We start from the raw sequence: 14465 nt of genomic DNA on the forward strand, positions 1-14465 counted from the left end.
TAAATGCCTCAAAATTCGGCAGCCTGTCGAGTGAAAGGCCCTCGAGCCAAACTCTTCAAGAACGGCACCAGGAACCAGCAGACCCTCAACTCGGCTCCAGCAGACTCCGGAACCTTGCCCCTTCCTCGTCTGCGCGACGCCATATAAAAGATAAATTTTGACCCCCGCAATACTCTAGTGCGGTGCCTCCGAAGAAAAACATGTTACTTTTCAGAAACGTGAGTACCCCCTACCCTTTGTCCTTATCTCGCGAAGTTCTCGTGGCTTGACAGTGTGTGCGCAGGAGAGAAAGTGGTTCTGGTACTCGCTGAGAAGGACTGAGATCGCGGTTTATATTTGCAAGTTTTCTGTGGGATTTTATCAAGCACAGTACTTTGAGTTCATAGAGTTCCTTACATTTTTTTATGATATCAAACAAGGGTAGAACTACTTATCAGTAATTGCTATTATCCCATAAATACTAACTCATCTCCACGTCGAACAAACGAGTGAACTAAACAAATACTCTCAGGCAGCAACAGTAATTTTGAAACCTGTATTATTTCAAACTCAACGTGACTTTGTTATAAAAATATTGCTCACACCTTTAGGAATTTGGTGAACGTCTGGAACGGTCACGTGTGATTTTTTCACCTTGAATGTGAAAGACGTTTTGAATTATAGGTGCGTACATATGCAAACCCACTAGGTAAAAATTTTACTGAGGATACACTACAAAAACACACTTTTGTCTATTTTCCACTATATTTCTTTATTGTTGACCAGTTTCGGCTATTACACCATTTTCAAAACTAACTGATTACATTTAAATCTGAGTAATTTATACCTATGTTGCTTATTCTATCATAAATGATTTGATATACCTGATACCCGGTACCTGTGTTTCATATACCTGTAAAATCCATGACCATAACAAAGCTTTCAATATAATGTAGGTTTTGGGATCTGGATTATAGGTTCAGGAGAGGACTATTATTTAAATCAAATTGTTCGTTGAGGACAATAGAATTGGGATTTTTCTTTGACCTGTTTATTTCCATAGATTCCAACAGATTCATCATTTTCCCTTTTTCGCATGTGTGTAGGATCTTTAAATTATCTTTATCTATTTTATGTTTCGAATTTTGAAGATGTTCGTACATTAATGATTTTTTATCCGAAATGACATGTTCGTGGTACCTTGTATCCAAATTTCTCCCAGTTTGGCCTGTATATATGGCGGGGCATTCACCACATTCTATTCGATATATACCAGATCTCTTCCCTTTCTCTAATTTAGGTTTGGCATTAAATAATATGTTTCCTAAATTTCCGTTGGATGTGTAGGATGTTTGTAAATTGAATTTTGAGAGATAATTTTTAATATCCTCGGAGATTCTACCAGCAAAATTTATACTAACATATTTGTGTTCTGGTCTTGTGGAAATTGAGTATAGTTCTTTCATTATTGATTTTTGTTGATATTTCATTATTATGTTGTTAACTAGAGTGGTAGGTATTTTGTTATTAACTGCTATTTGTTTAATGATTGCGATTTCACTTCGGAGGTTTTGATCAGAAAGCGGTATTGTGAAAGCCCTATGTATCATTGACCTGAATGCCAATGATACATAAGGCCAATATTATCGTCCAATATCATTAATTTCAACACTGACAAAAGTAGGTATATGAAAAAGGAAGGTTTTTACTATCTACTTCTCCATTTCCATACAAAAAATAAATAGCTGGATTTTTTTATAAGTCAATGTTTATATAAAAGTAGTTTTTCATTATTTCGGACTGCCATTGTCTGATATTATATAAAATGGTTTGAAATCCCTGAAAGAACTAAAAAAAAGAATTAAAAAAATGAATACCTAGCAAAAAACAACAATTATATCAAGTTCGAACTAACGAAATTCATCATGAAACATTGTCAATCACCTTCAAAAAAACATTGAAAGTAGTTGTTTTTAGAGGACTTTTTTCTTCCAATTGCCTTCTTTCTTTCTTTGAAAGATACTTTTTTGTATGAAGATGGAGAAGTAGAAAGCCAGAACCTTTCTTTCACAAAAAATATTCTCTGTTGAAAATATACCCCTTTCAATTCATTTGAAGAAATATCGAAATTGAGATTCATTAATTGGAAAAAAATCCCCCATTATGTGTTTATTCTTACATTCAGGTGAAGCTTTCGATTCCCAATTTATATTGGGAAAAAATTGGTTTTCATGGTTTGAGTAATGAGTTGATACAAAGTCATTTATAAAATCGAAAACAATGTGTTTGAATAGAAAAAATATTGAATTATGGAGTTCCACAGGGCACAGTTTTAAGGCACATATTGTTCAACATATTTATTAATGATATTTTGTATTCAAAAACTACTAATTATTTTGATCATATATGTATCGTTATGTATATGAATCTCTACAGAATTTGTTATTATTTGTTAATTGATAACTTTAACTTCATTAATTGTTAATTATACTCAGATCCTCACAAGTCCAATAATATCCTAAGATTTGAATATTTATTCACTAATTATTTTCCTTGAATTCACTACTTTGGAGAAATATTATGAATAAATTATTATTATTCCTATATTATTATTATCATTTATATAATATCAATTGATCTATCGATAGATCATAGATTGAAGAAATAATTATTCCTCATATATTCAATTATGAAAGATTGCAACATAGAACCATAACAAAATAACTGAAAATATTTCACAATAATACACCATGAACATTTTTAAAGAACTCGAAAAATGTAAAATAATGGTATCATCTTCCAATAGTTCATTTGCAGCAACGTTTTGGTTGTACCCTGAAATAAAAGCGATTAGTCGAAACGCTATATACTGGAGGTGACAGAACAAATTGGTGATTTGGAGTTTCGTCTTCATTTTTCAAAGGAATTTCTTCGACTTGTTCCAGTGAAACATTTTTCTGTCAGAATTTCCAGTTAGTTTTTTCCATTCATACGATATTTTTCATTTTGTTCGACATATGCTTTACAAAGATTGAGTAAAAAAAAGAGTAATACATTCAATAAATGTTTTTGGCAAGGTATAGCTGTAAATTGTATCTAGTCATTTCGTTTCATCGGCATCCTCAGTGATCATATGAGTAAATGAAATCATACATCATCTGGATTCTTATTGAAAACATTTCAAGCACTCAATAAATATGAAATTCTCAAATGAAAATCTATTTGCAATAAAATACCCCCAGGTTACAGTTGAAGTGATTACAAAGAATTGATTCAGAAGAAGTTTAAAACTCTCAATGTTGAAAATCTTTGATATAAGACTGGAAACATGAGTTTAAAGTATATTGAAAGCTACAGAGATATCATTGATTGTATATTTCACTCTCATAGATATTATCAATGATTAACATAATAATGAAATTGAAATAACTATCAAAGCAACAGTCGAAATGGAAACATAAAATGCTGGTATGTAATCAAAACAAAAAAAAGTTTTGAACAATTACCAGAGTGATTATGTTATTCACGACCCCTTTTAAAATATCTTCAACTGTGGCACTGACTATTGAAGTCAGTAAATGTAGTTGACCCACGTTGATTGATTTCATTTTCATTATCGCTTGATTGCTTTAACAACAACAAAAATGAATGAAGGTTTACAGGCAATTAAATGTGCAGTGTATGAGGAAATATATCTATTTATGTTGAGGTTACTAGCGAAACTTGTATTATATTCTGCACATTGAATGGTTGCCGGATTGTAGATATTGGAAATCAACTTCTGCGTTTTATAGAAGATGTAAAAAACATGCTAGTTCCTAATTTCGTACTGAATAGAAATGTGATTGAAATTCAAAAATGACTTTTCAGCAACAAATGAAGACCCTCACTGACTGACTGTGATGCCAGTGAGCTTTTTTTTCCTCAATTCCGAAGAACTCATCCGTTTCATTGTTGTTTTGAGACTTTGGAAGTTTGGAATTTCGTGGCCCGGCGAATCCACCATAAATAAAAAAAACTATTGAGAGTTAAAAGTTGTGAAATATGATACAATAACGATGAATGGCATGACAAAAAGTTCATTTCTTTCTTCAAAAAAACTAGTATCAAATTCATATGATTTTCAGTTATCGGAATTCAACTTTTGTTAGTTTGAAGAGATTGAATAAACAGTAATTTCGTGTGTGATTGAGGCCTTATTTTTTGGCGAAAAAAAAATTGATGGAGCTCATGACACAAAATAAGTTTTGATGACCTCGAAGTGAAGTTGATCGAGAAGCTGAGACTCTAAACATATTAAAGGCACGTATTACGATCAAGGTCATTAGGCTACTGAACTGCATCAGATCTAGTCTACAAATAAACCACGAAACATTCTAATGCAGTTTTTATACCCTGGACAATTATTGTTCAAAGAGAAATGCGCTTTAACAATGGTGGCGAAAGACCTTGCACGAATTACAGATCTGTCGAAATAAAAATCACAGACGTTCATGCATACTGCACAGGTGGATATGTCACCTAGTTTCACTTTCATCGCGAGTTTCCAGTTTCTTTGACATTAAGTAATCGATTTTGGGTTTTCGAGTCAACGAAAGTGAGAAATCAAGAAGTAAACCGTAATAGTGTGCTACGAGGACGATGTTATGAAGGCAGTCAACTGGACAAGACCACGCCTAGCGAGCGTAATACAATTTGACTTTCAACGTCAACTTTCCTGCTTGGTAACACCCGTTTATTAGATCACTCGACTGCTTTGAGATTGTTGAATTCTAATCAGGGTTCACTTCAATTTTGCTTTATTGTGGTATTGTATTCAATACTTCGAACTGATCTAATTCATTATACATTACAATTGGTTGAGAAACGAATCAATACTTCTCTCGAATCTTTGCCAAACAGGTTTTGATTGGTGGAAGTTGAAAATGAGAAATCTAGCTTGAAAGAGCAGCTTCAAGTATACCACAAGAAACAATTCCAATTCCCATTCTTCATATACTTTATACTGCCCAGTTGACTAATAGCTCAGCAAAATTGAAGTATCACATATTCATTCAATTGTGATGATGTTCTTTAGAGTACAATTGCTATAAATGAAGATGTAAATCCAAGAAATATGTCCTGTATTAACATTGGCAAGTGTTTATTTGGAAAACAGTAAATTTGCAGACGTAATAATCTGCTGTTATACTAAACAATTATTGATTGAAGTAACTTTTCCCTCCATTGATACTAAGAACATTCTTATGATGTACTGTTTGGAACCTTCGGTGTAGTAAGGAATATTACTGGAGTTTTTTTCCAACACCAAATCGTTATTTTTACATCTCGACACGTATTTCGATCACCAAGTGATCATCTTCAAGAGGAAGATCAAACTGAATCACATGTGTCACCAATTGTACCAAAATTGCCTGTGAGTGGAGAGGCGTACGTCCTCTTTTATGAAAAGGAAGAAACGAGTTCGCACATGAAATGATGTTTCTTCATACTCTTGTACCAACAGATGTAATATTCATATTCGAAAATGAATTTATATTATGAATGAATCTTCTCTGAATTGCAGCAACAGAGTATTCTGTATTGAATTGATTTAATGACTTTGGATGGTTGATAACATTGATGAAATTTTGAAGAGAAGATGTCAGATTGACATCTCTCATTTATTTATTTATTTGTATCCAAACAGACCAAAGGTCTAATTACATGGATAATTAATATAAAATAATCTTCACATTTCAATAATTATAATCATAAGAGTCAGTTGTGTACCTACTCAAAAACTTTGAGGTTGAATAGCAATGAACTATATATACTCTGTTATTGAATATAGTTGTGCAATAAAATCGATAATGGTAATATATGTAAATTAGCTTATCAATAGAAAATCATAGTCGTGCACAGATGAAAATACTAAATATAATAAATTTGTATGCGTATCAAACAGATGTAGTCAAGAAAAAATCTAATATTGCTCTACGAAATACTCCCTGAGGTAGAGTCCAATCTAAATCTACTAGCACACTACATGTATTGGCCAGTCGTAGCATGGTCACGAGAGGGGATCTGTACGTTGTAACTACCAACGGAATATTGAATGGATAAGTTCTCCGAGTTCTACGGGAAGGGACATTGAATCTCAGTAATGATAGGATTCCTGGTGCATTTATCCTGTTGTTTATCACATTATACAAAAAATACATCATGGTAAGGGATCTCCTAGTTTCTAAAGAGAAAACTTTGAAGTCATGTCTAAGTTGATTGGATCTGATAATTTCATAGTCAGCTCTAATACGGTACTGTTTATAATATAGATACCTGAGCAATTTATTTTGTATTTTCTCCACTGCATTGATTGTGGACCGATATTCACCTGACCATATTATACTTGCAAATTCCAATTTAGGTCTTACAAGTGAGTAGTATAATAATTTTATAGTATTGTTATTCGTAAAGTCCCGAGTTTGTCTAATAATGAATCCCAACATTCGATTTGACGATTTAACAATATTTTGAATATGTTTGGCAAACGATAAAGTACTGTTGTAAGTTACCCCAAGATCTCTAACCTCAGAACATCTGTGGAGGACTTCCTCATCCATCATATAATCAAAGTTAACAGGATCCTTCAAACGAGTTATTGTGATGATGCTACATTTGTTAATATCAAATTTCAATTTATTTGCGATGCTCCACTCATAAATACTGTCGATGTCCCTTTGCAGATTAACACAATCCCTAACTGTTTGAATCTGTTTATATATTTTCAGATCATCGGCAAAAAGCAAACATTCAGAAAATTTCAAAATGGAAGGGAGATCATTTATGAATAGAACAAATAATAGTGGTCCAAGGTTAGATCCTTGAGGAACACCAGAGCTAGCATGAAATTTACCTGATGTGTTACCGTTGTGTTTAACACAGAAGTATCTATTTTGTAAATAACATTTTAATAATTTCAATAAATTCTCAGAAAATCCAATTTTATTTAGTTTATATAACAAAACATCGTGGTCAACTTTATCAAACGCTTTTCTGAAATCCGTGAATACAGTATCGAGTTGACTCTTTAATTCTAGTGTATTATATGCATAATTAGTAAAAATAAATAGATTGGTATTGATTGATTTATTGTTAACAAACCCGTGCTGTTCTTCCGTGATATATATTTTTGCGTAGTTGAATATTCGTGTATAAATAATTTGCTCGAATAACTTGGCTGGAGCACACATTATGGAGATTGGCCGATAATTTTCAATGTCACATTTTTTACCACTCTTATAAATAGGTGTTGTTATAGCAGTTTTCCACATATCTGGAAAAACATTTGACTTGATGATAAGGTTGAATATATGCAGAAGTGGTATTTTTACCCAATCGCCACATGCTTTCAGAATGTATGGGGGAATTCCATCAACACCAGCAGCTTTCTTTGGTTTCAATTTCTTTATTGCATTTTCAAAATCTGAGTCTCCTATTTCTCTAATGTCATAAACAATAAACACTAGAAATAATTTTCATTGAGATTCTGATACTCCTGGTGAAATTTCAAAGTATGTGTTGATTCTGTCTAAGTTGCATTGTTATATGTCTTCAGTTGGCTGTGCTTACCGCCTTCGTGGCAGTTACTTTTGCTCAAGATTACTATGACGATGAACCAAGGGCAAGCAGACCAGCGCCACCACGTGTACAACCAGGATATTCCGGACCGGCTGCACCTAGACCAACACCTGTTCCTATTTTGAAACAAATCAACAGGTTAGTACAACATTAACCGTTTCACCATCAGTGACTAGTTGTCTGTTCTCTGAATGGATAGTGTTCCTTCAAATAACACCTTAGCTTCCGCTTCACCTAGTATCGCTGTTGAGTTCATATTTAATGGAAAATTAGGAATCAACTAATGAACAGATTGTTTTCTCTTCAGGCATAACGAAGATGGTTCCTACACCTACGGCTACGAAGCAGCAGACGGTACATTCAAAATCGAAACCAAACTCCCCACTGGGGAAGTGAAGGGAAAATATGGTTACGTGGATGATGTCGGCAAAGTACGCGTAGTCGAGTATGGAGCAACAAAATATGGATTCGAACCATCAGGAGAAGGCATCACCGTTCCTCCGCCCACTCTTGTAGATGAAAGTGCCAAAAATGCTGTGCAAGATCAGGATTATTACGAACCTCAAGCTCCCGCCAGAAGAGCACCAGCTCCAAGACCAAGGCCACAACCGCAGCAAGACTTCCAGAGTTACTCGCCACCACAACAGTTTGAACCAGCTCCAGCGCCGCCTCGTGCTCAAGTTCCAGGTAATAATAATACTGTATATTGTTGATCATTTCGTCAAAGACTACAGATATTTCTTGATCCTACTAGTTGTCTTGCAGTGAACGCGCTCAAGACAGATGACGAATCCCGTTTGGCAGGCTTTGCAAAGAACAGCCTTGGCGAGCCTTGTTCATCATTGATGTTCGTGATATGAGTCTTCTGCTCATTCCATAGATGACGTGTGAGAAGATAGCATTTCTTCTTACTTCTCAGGTTGGACCTCTAAGAACAGTTGAGTCTAAGAATCGATTTGAGATTCAGCCTAGCTTTATTGATGGGGCATATATGGCAGACGAAACAGCAAAGTCTGATAATGGATCATAAAGACTTCATTTTCGGTCTCTGGTTTCGATCAACATGAGATACATACCCATTTAAATAATCAACAAGCAGATGTCACTTTTATAGCTTCTTGTTGCACTGGTTCACAAATCCGTTCGGCTCGTTGAGTGAAAATCTTGAGTCAGAAAGAAGCTCAATGATTAGAGCATCCAGTCGAAGGAAACCTACCAAGTAAACGCGCAACCAGGCATTCATTTTTTGCTTAGATTACCTTTTCTATATTCACAAGGTTACTGATAGGATAGGAGGAAATTTTTAAGAAACACAAAATCGACAAAACAAGGTTTCCAGCTCTCCGCCGATGCTCGATAAAACTAGACAATGTTCGAGCCTCTGCCCTCTCTTTTCAATTTATATGGTCGTTGTTTCTCATTCGAGCACATTTGGCCGGGCTCCTACTATCCATAGTAAACAGAAGCGTCGTACAGGAGCGCAGCTGTCTTGATCAAGAAAGTATACTGCCACCCTATGTTTCTTCATTCACAAAAACACTTCAGTTTTTTACTGGTCACCTCCTTCTCGGAAGGCTTTTGGATAAAAATAATACAAATACACATATTCATGTTTTACAGAACTGAAGACCTCGTCGAATCCGTCAACATCCAGCCTGCTTACTGGCGTAGAGGGTCGCCATTCCTCTCATATCTCACTTCAATATTTATTTAACCCAGATAATGCCACTGCCCTTTTGAAAGCAAAAACTGCTGTTTTACCAGAATTTTCATTTTTTCAAAAATGAATTTAGAGCTTAAAAAGTACACTCATAGTCATGAAAAATTAATAGGAAATTATCAAACTCACCCTCCCATGTGTCACTCAAGAGAACTTGGGCGTCCTCTTAAAATGCCAATGGCAAAAAAAACTCAACAACTCTTAAAACAAAAATAAAGATATATCAAAATGGAAAGCTTAACAAACTAGTTTTTAGTATGATAATTCCGAAAACAATCTTTAGAATGTAGGGCTACTGTACATTTTTTACAAAAAACGTTGCTTCTTTATGACAGAAAGTACAGCGAGTTTGCTTATCTTGGTAAGCAAACAGGTGATCTACTCCATCGTACTTGGAGAAGAAATGTGCTTCTGCCGGAAGTCTACTAGTCCTTCCTTCTGATTTCTTTTTGAAGAATTCTAGTATTCCTACCGCAATGGATCGTCTGAAACTAAGATGATCCAATTTCCCACCTTCAAGTTTGTGAAGACGCCAGGAGTTTCATTCAGCCATATCAACAAAGTGACTGAAAAGAGGAAAATACCACTTTTTGCCTCTAATGGAAGATCTATATAAACTAATGGTTTGATTCGCCCTGTCTACGCCTTCCATATTTTCACTATACATTTTTATAATACTGTGGTATGAGAATTGCTTTATTTCCTTTCTTAGAAAATCTTTTGACCTGGGTAGTTGGGAAAACCTTAGCATGGTTTGAAGTAATGTTGACAATACTGTTGTCATGCCACTTACACACGATAATTTCATTGTCCACTGTTGCAGCATAGTCAAAATTTCCTCGTGGCTGTTTCTTCATTTCCTTGGATGACATCTTTTGCCAACACTTCGGTAAACGATTTTCTCGTACTGTTCTGGTACCCTTTATGCCTCTAGATTTCAATTCTGAATGCAGCGGCAAGGAATTAAATAAATTGTCAAAAAAAAGTGGTGATTCATGTTAGTTCCAGAAGCTTTCAAAGCATCTACGAACTCAAGAACAACACTTGCACCTAATCCTAGAGCCTTATATTCTTCTGACTGTTTGGTGTTTGAGCCTTGATATGGCTGGAACCACTCAATATACCCTAGTCGGTTGCTTCCCGTCCATAATTTATACCCCCAGCGAATTGGTTTTCCACGAATGAATTGTTTCGTTGGATGTCTTCCATAGTAGGGTACCATCGGCTCGTCTACACTATGATGCTCGGCTGGTGGAGCCATATCCATAAATTTCTCATTCAATAAACTAATCAGGGGGCAAAGTTTCACAAACCTGTCGCCATCAGCAATATTTGCAATGTCACAACAATGTAGATTTTGCATCAGGCGGCGAAATCTGTTTCTAATCATCGCATTACAGATCAACCCATTGTTTGTATCAGGAGAATTTTCCAAATACATTTCGCGTCGCGGACGGCAATTGTAACCACTGAGTAATAATATCTCAATAAAACAACGCATTTCATCAATTGTTACATCAGCAACACGATTTTGATCACTGGCATACAAATTAGTGTAAGTTACTAGCAAGTTCATTAGTTCATCATCAAAAAGTAAAAAAAAAACTGTCCACAGGCGAATGTTGTTGTTTTGGTCCACAAACTGCATCCCAAGCAGGTAAATCAGAGGTGATGTCATTTTTGGTCCACACATATTTATTTTTTTCTTTCATTGACTTGAACATTTTTTTTCTCTTCACAAAACGGGAGAATGGAAAATCGTTATCACTATCGGATATACTATCCGAGTCAATATTGTCAAAAGTCACCTCAGCGTTAGCTCTTAGCTGTTCTCCTGGTAGGTTACTTATGTCCACATTACATTCATCTCCACTGTCTTCATCTGTTATGTCATTGTCATCAGCCTCTTCCAAAAGTTCGTTGAGAGTCAAAGGCCTTTTCCAAAAATCGCTGAAAGAAAAAAACATAAAAGGTTTAAAAACTGAGTTTTATTTACATGGGCTATTATGAAAGGAATCATGTTTTGAAAACACCCTATTTTAGCAGTGCATTTTGCCACTGTCCTTTCGAAAGAACACACAGTCAAACTTTAACCTAACTAAGAACGATGATAATTGTTGTTAAAGAGATACCCGTTGTTTGTTCATTGAATTTTATAAGTTGTCATTTTATTGTCAAAGTATTTAAAGCTATAACTTACCTGGAAGATTTCATATTATTCGATATATCGGCACCAACTTCTAGTATCATCCCTTGACAAGACACCAACGGCGGCAAATGATCGACAGTCGTCACAAATATAAACAACTGGAAATAGATCACTGTACAAGTAATTCCATCTATCAACAAGTAGCCCTAGTTGTGCTACAGGCGCCTATTTCACGATGGCTTTCAAAAGAACAGTGGCAAAATATGAAATCACTTTTTTTTCAAGTTTTGGCTTTATCTGGGTTAAACTCAATTTCATTTAAGATTATACTTTATTCTAAGCTTACACCTCACCACTCCGTCCATGACATCCCACCGTATTCACGAGTATCTGTTTAAAATCTGTTTTAAAATCTGTTTTTCCGTTAATCAGCTGTCGCCCCCATACGAACGACAACTCTCAGAAGTTGAGAAACTTGTGCGAGCTAAGGACTAACGAGGTCTTACCTTGTAACGTGTGATTCCTAACACGGTATGGTATGGTCAGTTATTCTCTACATTGGACAACGTCGGCATAGTCCGGATAACCAAAGTTCAAACAACACCTGAAGAAACTATTGTAAAATGAAAGAAGTGTTACAGTTTTGTGAAATGTTTAGTGAAAATCACCCAGAAATCATCACTTGAATAAGTTAAAAATATCTATGTGTATTTCAGGAGCAGCCCCGGCTCCAGCTTCAGTCCAACACAGCAGCTTCGACTTCGGAATCCCATCCCGGCCTGCCCCTGAGAGATCCTTCGCCCCCGCTCCAAGACCTCGCCCAGCACCGGTACAATTTGCCCAGCCAGCTCCAGCAAATGACGACTACGAGGCACCAAGGGCACCACCACCAAGGATAAACTATGCTCAACCCGCTCTACCAAGGCCATCCCCACAATTCGCTCCAGCTCCCGAGAGGTTTGCTCCAGCACCGCGACCAGCACAATCTTTTGCCCCAAGACCTAGTCCCTCTGTTCCATCAGGAGGACGAGGAGGTATTTTGGATCAACTGAGCAAGGATTATGCTCTTCCTTCTGGCGGTTCTACACCCCTCCATGATATCAGTTTCGGGTACTATTGAGGAGTGGGTTGTTTATTGTTGTTGAGACAGTTGAGGTTGAAAGGGAATGTAAAATATATTTCTTTTATTCACTCATGTACATGATTTGGAAACGGGTTGAAGTAGCCATTTCCTTTTTTGAATGTGAATGAATATGGGTGAATCTTTTCAATTCCATTTATTTCCTTCTTTTTTCTTTCCTTGCTTTGAACTTGGTACGAAATGAGAATCTAAACTTTACGATTTTCAATTTCCGTATTTGCATGTACCTTCCAAAGTGTCTCCTTTATTTTCTCTAACATGCTTGTTCTTTCTTATTTTATTGGAAAATGAAGACAAACTTAATTTCTATCGTGTTACTTGGGGTTCAAATTCTCCTCGACTTTTTTTTTAAACTACTCAGTTTTAAGTTCTTAATTTCGTATTTGTTTTCACTATCCAACTACTGACACGAACTACTTCTCAATGTTCCTTATTTGTTCAAATCATATGATTAATTGCTTTCTCTCTAACTCTACCATATCTGGAAGTTCTTACTGTGTCTTCCTTCTGTCTGTTTCAAACATCCATTCTCACCAGTTGAGATATAAAATTCCACATATTCTTTTTTTGATATATCCTTCCATTCTCATAGATACCAACTCATAAATCAACTCAAACGAACTTTGTTTAAAAATTTATTTCTAGCTATTTTGAGTTTGAGTCACTCTTACTTTAGATCTCCACATCTTCCTCGGGTCATTCAGTTTCTAACTATTTAACTAGCAAGTTCAAACATTTTCCAGGCATTCCTTATATATTTACTTCTGAACTTCTATAAATGGCTCTTTGTGTCTTCTTATCCACTTTATTCTTCTAATTTTTTTTTGTTGATCCCTTCTTCTACAAAATAAAATGAAATTTATCCCTCTCTATCCTTTATCTTCTTCTCTTTGGTAACTTTTCCAGTTCCTCCAATTGATTTTCACAGTTCACATTAGAACTTGTTTGTCATTTATCTCTATTTCTATGTTGATCTTTTCAGCTTTAGCTTCTTCTTTGATACATTTTTTTATTTAGATAATGACCTTCTGAAGATAAAAAAAATTATTGAAAATTTTTTTCTACTTTATTTTTTTTTCTTTGAATTATTTCACTTTTTTCACAATAGCCCTTTTTTCATAAGAGCTTTTAAATTTGCATGATATTTGACTACTTGGCTTACTTTTTCATTCATGAATTTATTCGAACTCACTTAAATTATCTTTTCTTCTACCCTTCAGTTGTTTTCAAACTGAACTCATTTCGTGAATAACAGAAAATATTTCTATATTTCAAAGTTTATTCTCTCCTCACCTTTCTTCTTATATTCTCCTCCATAAATAATTTTCAGATTTCTTGATATTCTTTATTTCCTCAATTCTGTTTCCTGCTCAATTTTCACTTTTTTTTTCAAAAAACTTTTCTATATTATGTCTGTTTGTTTCTATTGCATGCTTCTGTTTTTCACCATTATTTGTAAATATTGTATTCAAAGTATCTCCTGAATTCTATTTACCTCATCTTAGTGAAGTTTGGATTTTTTTCATGACTTCAACTGCTCTCAACACTTGTATTGATAGTCCTGTATTTCAAGAGAGCTGGTTTTGCTGATCTATGGAAGTTTGGTAAAAACATGGACCCAACAACTTCAGCTCTGTATTTATGTTCCATAGTCTTTGGTCTTATTATGAAATGGAAAAACTATAATTTTTAAAGCTTCTGGATCCTCAGAGCTGAAATTATTGATTTTTTCCTTCGTGAATATTAGATAAAGACTGAATCGTGATTATTTTTTAAATATACAATATACATACTGTTGTGCTTTATTGGATATATAAGAATTTCACTGTAAATACGAATTGTTTTTATAGCTAATG

The 14465-nt window shown here is 34.9% G+C and overlaps 2 protein-coding genes across 2 annotated transcripts; one reads left to right on the forward strand and one right to left on the reverse strand.

The window, feature by feature from the left end:
* The first annotated feature begins 88 nt into the window (after nt 1-88).
* LOC111513367 (cuticular protein 97Ea) lies at nt 89-14419 on the forward strand. Its single transcript, XM_023169568.2, has 4 exons — nt 89-218; nt 7577-7737; nt 7907-8286; nt 12185-14419. The coding sequence occupies exons 1-4, from the start codon at nt 201-203 to the stop codon at nt 12586-12588; spliced, it is 963 nt and encodes a 320-aa protein (XP_023025336.2). The 5' UTR covers nt 89-200; the 3' UTR covers nt 12589-14419.
* On the reverse strand, nt 10820-11629 carry LOC141479934 (uncharacterized). The gene is made up of 2 exons (XM_074169276.1): nt 11520-11629; nt 10820-11269 (listed from the first exon to the last, which is right to left on the reverse strand). The coding sequence occupies exons 1-2, from the start codon at nt 11567-11569 to the stop codon at nt 10906-10908; spliced, it is 414 nt and encodes a 137-aa protein (XP_074025377.1). The 5' UTR covers nt 11570-11629; the 3' UTR covers nt 10820-10905.
* Nucleotides 14420-14465: the final 46 nt, after the last annotated feature.

This window comes from Leptinotarsa decemlineata, unplaced genomic scaffold (genome assembly GCF_025532065.1).
Source record: "Leptinotarsa decemlineata unplaced genomic scaffold, Ldec_3_MD MMD2_P_RNA_scaffold_5, whole genome shotgun sequence".
NCBI classification, from domain to species: Eukaryota; Metazoa; Arthropoda; class Insecta; order Coleoptera; family Chrysomelidae; genus Leptinotarsa; species Leptinotarsa decemlineata.

Coding starts and splice junctions, on each gene's coding strand:
- LOC141479934 (XM_074169276.1), bottom strand. CDS start 11,569: ATGATACTAGAAGTTGGTGCCGATATATCGAATAATATGAAATCTTCC. Junction 11,270..11,519: donor AATAATATGAAATCTTCCAG/GTAAGTTATAGC, acceptor TTTTTCTTTCAG/CGATTTTTGGAAAAGGCCTT.
- LOC111513367 (XM_023169568.2), top strand. Junction 7,738..7,906: donor ATTTTGAAACAAATCAACAG/GTTAGTACAACA, acceptor TTTTCTCTTCAG/GCATAACGAAGATGGTTCCT. Junction 8,287..12,184: donor GCCTCGTGCTCAAGTTCCAG/GTAATAATAATA, acceptor TGTGTATTTCAG/GAGCAGCCCCGGCTCCAGCT.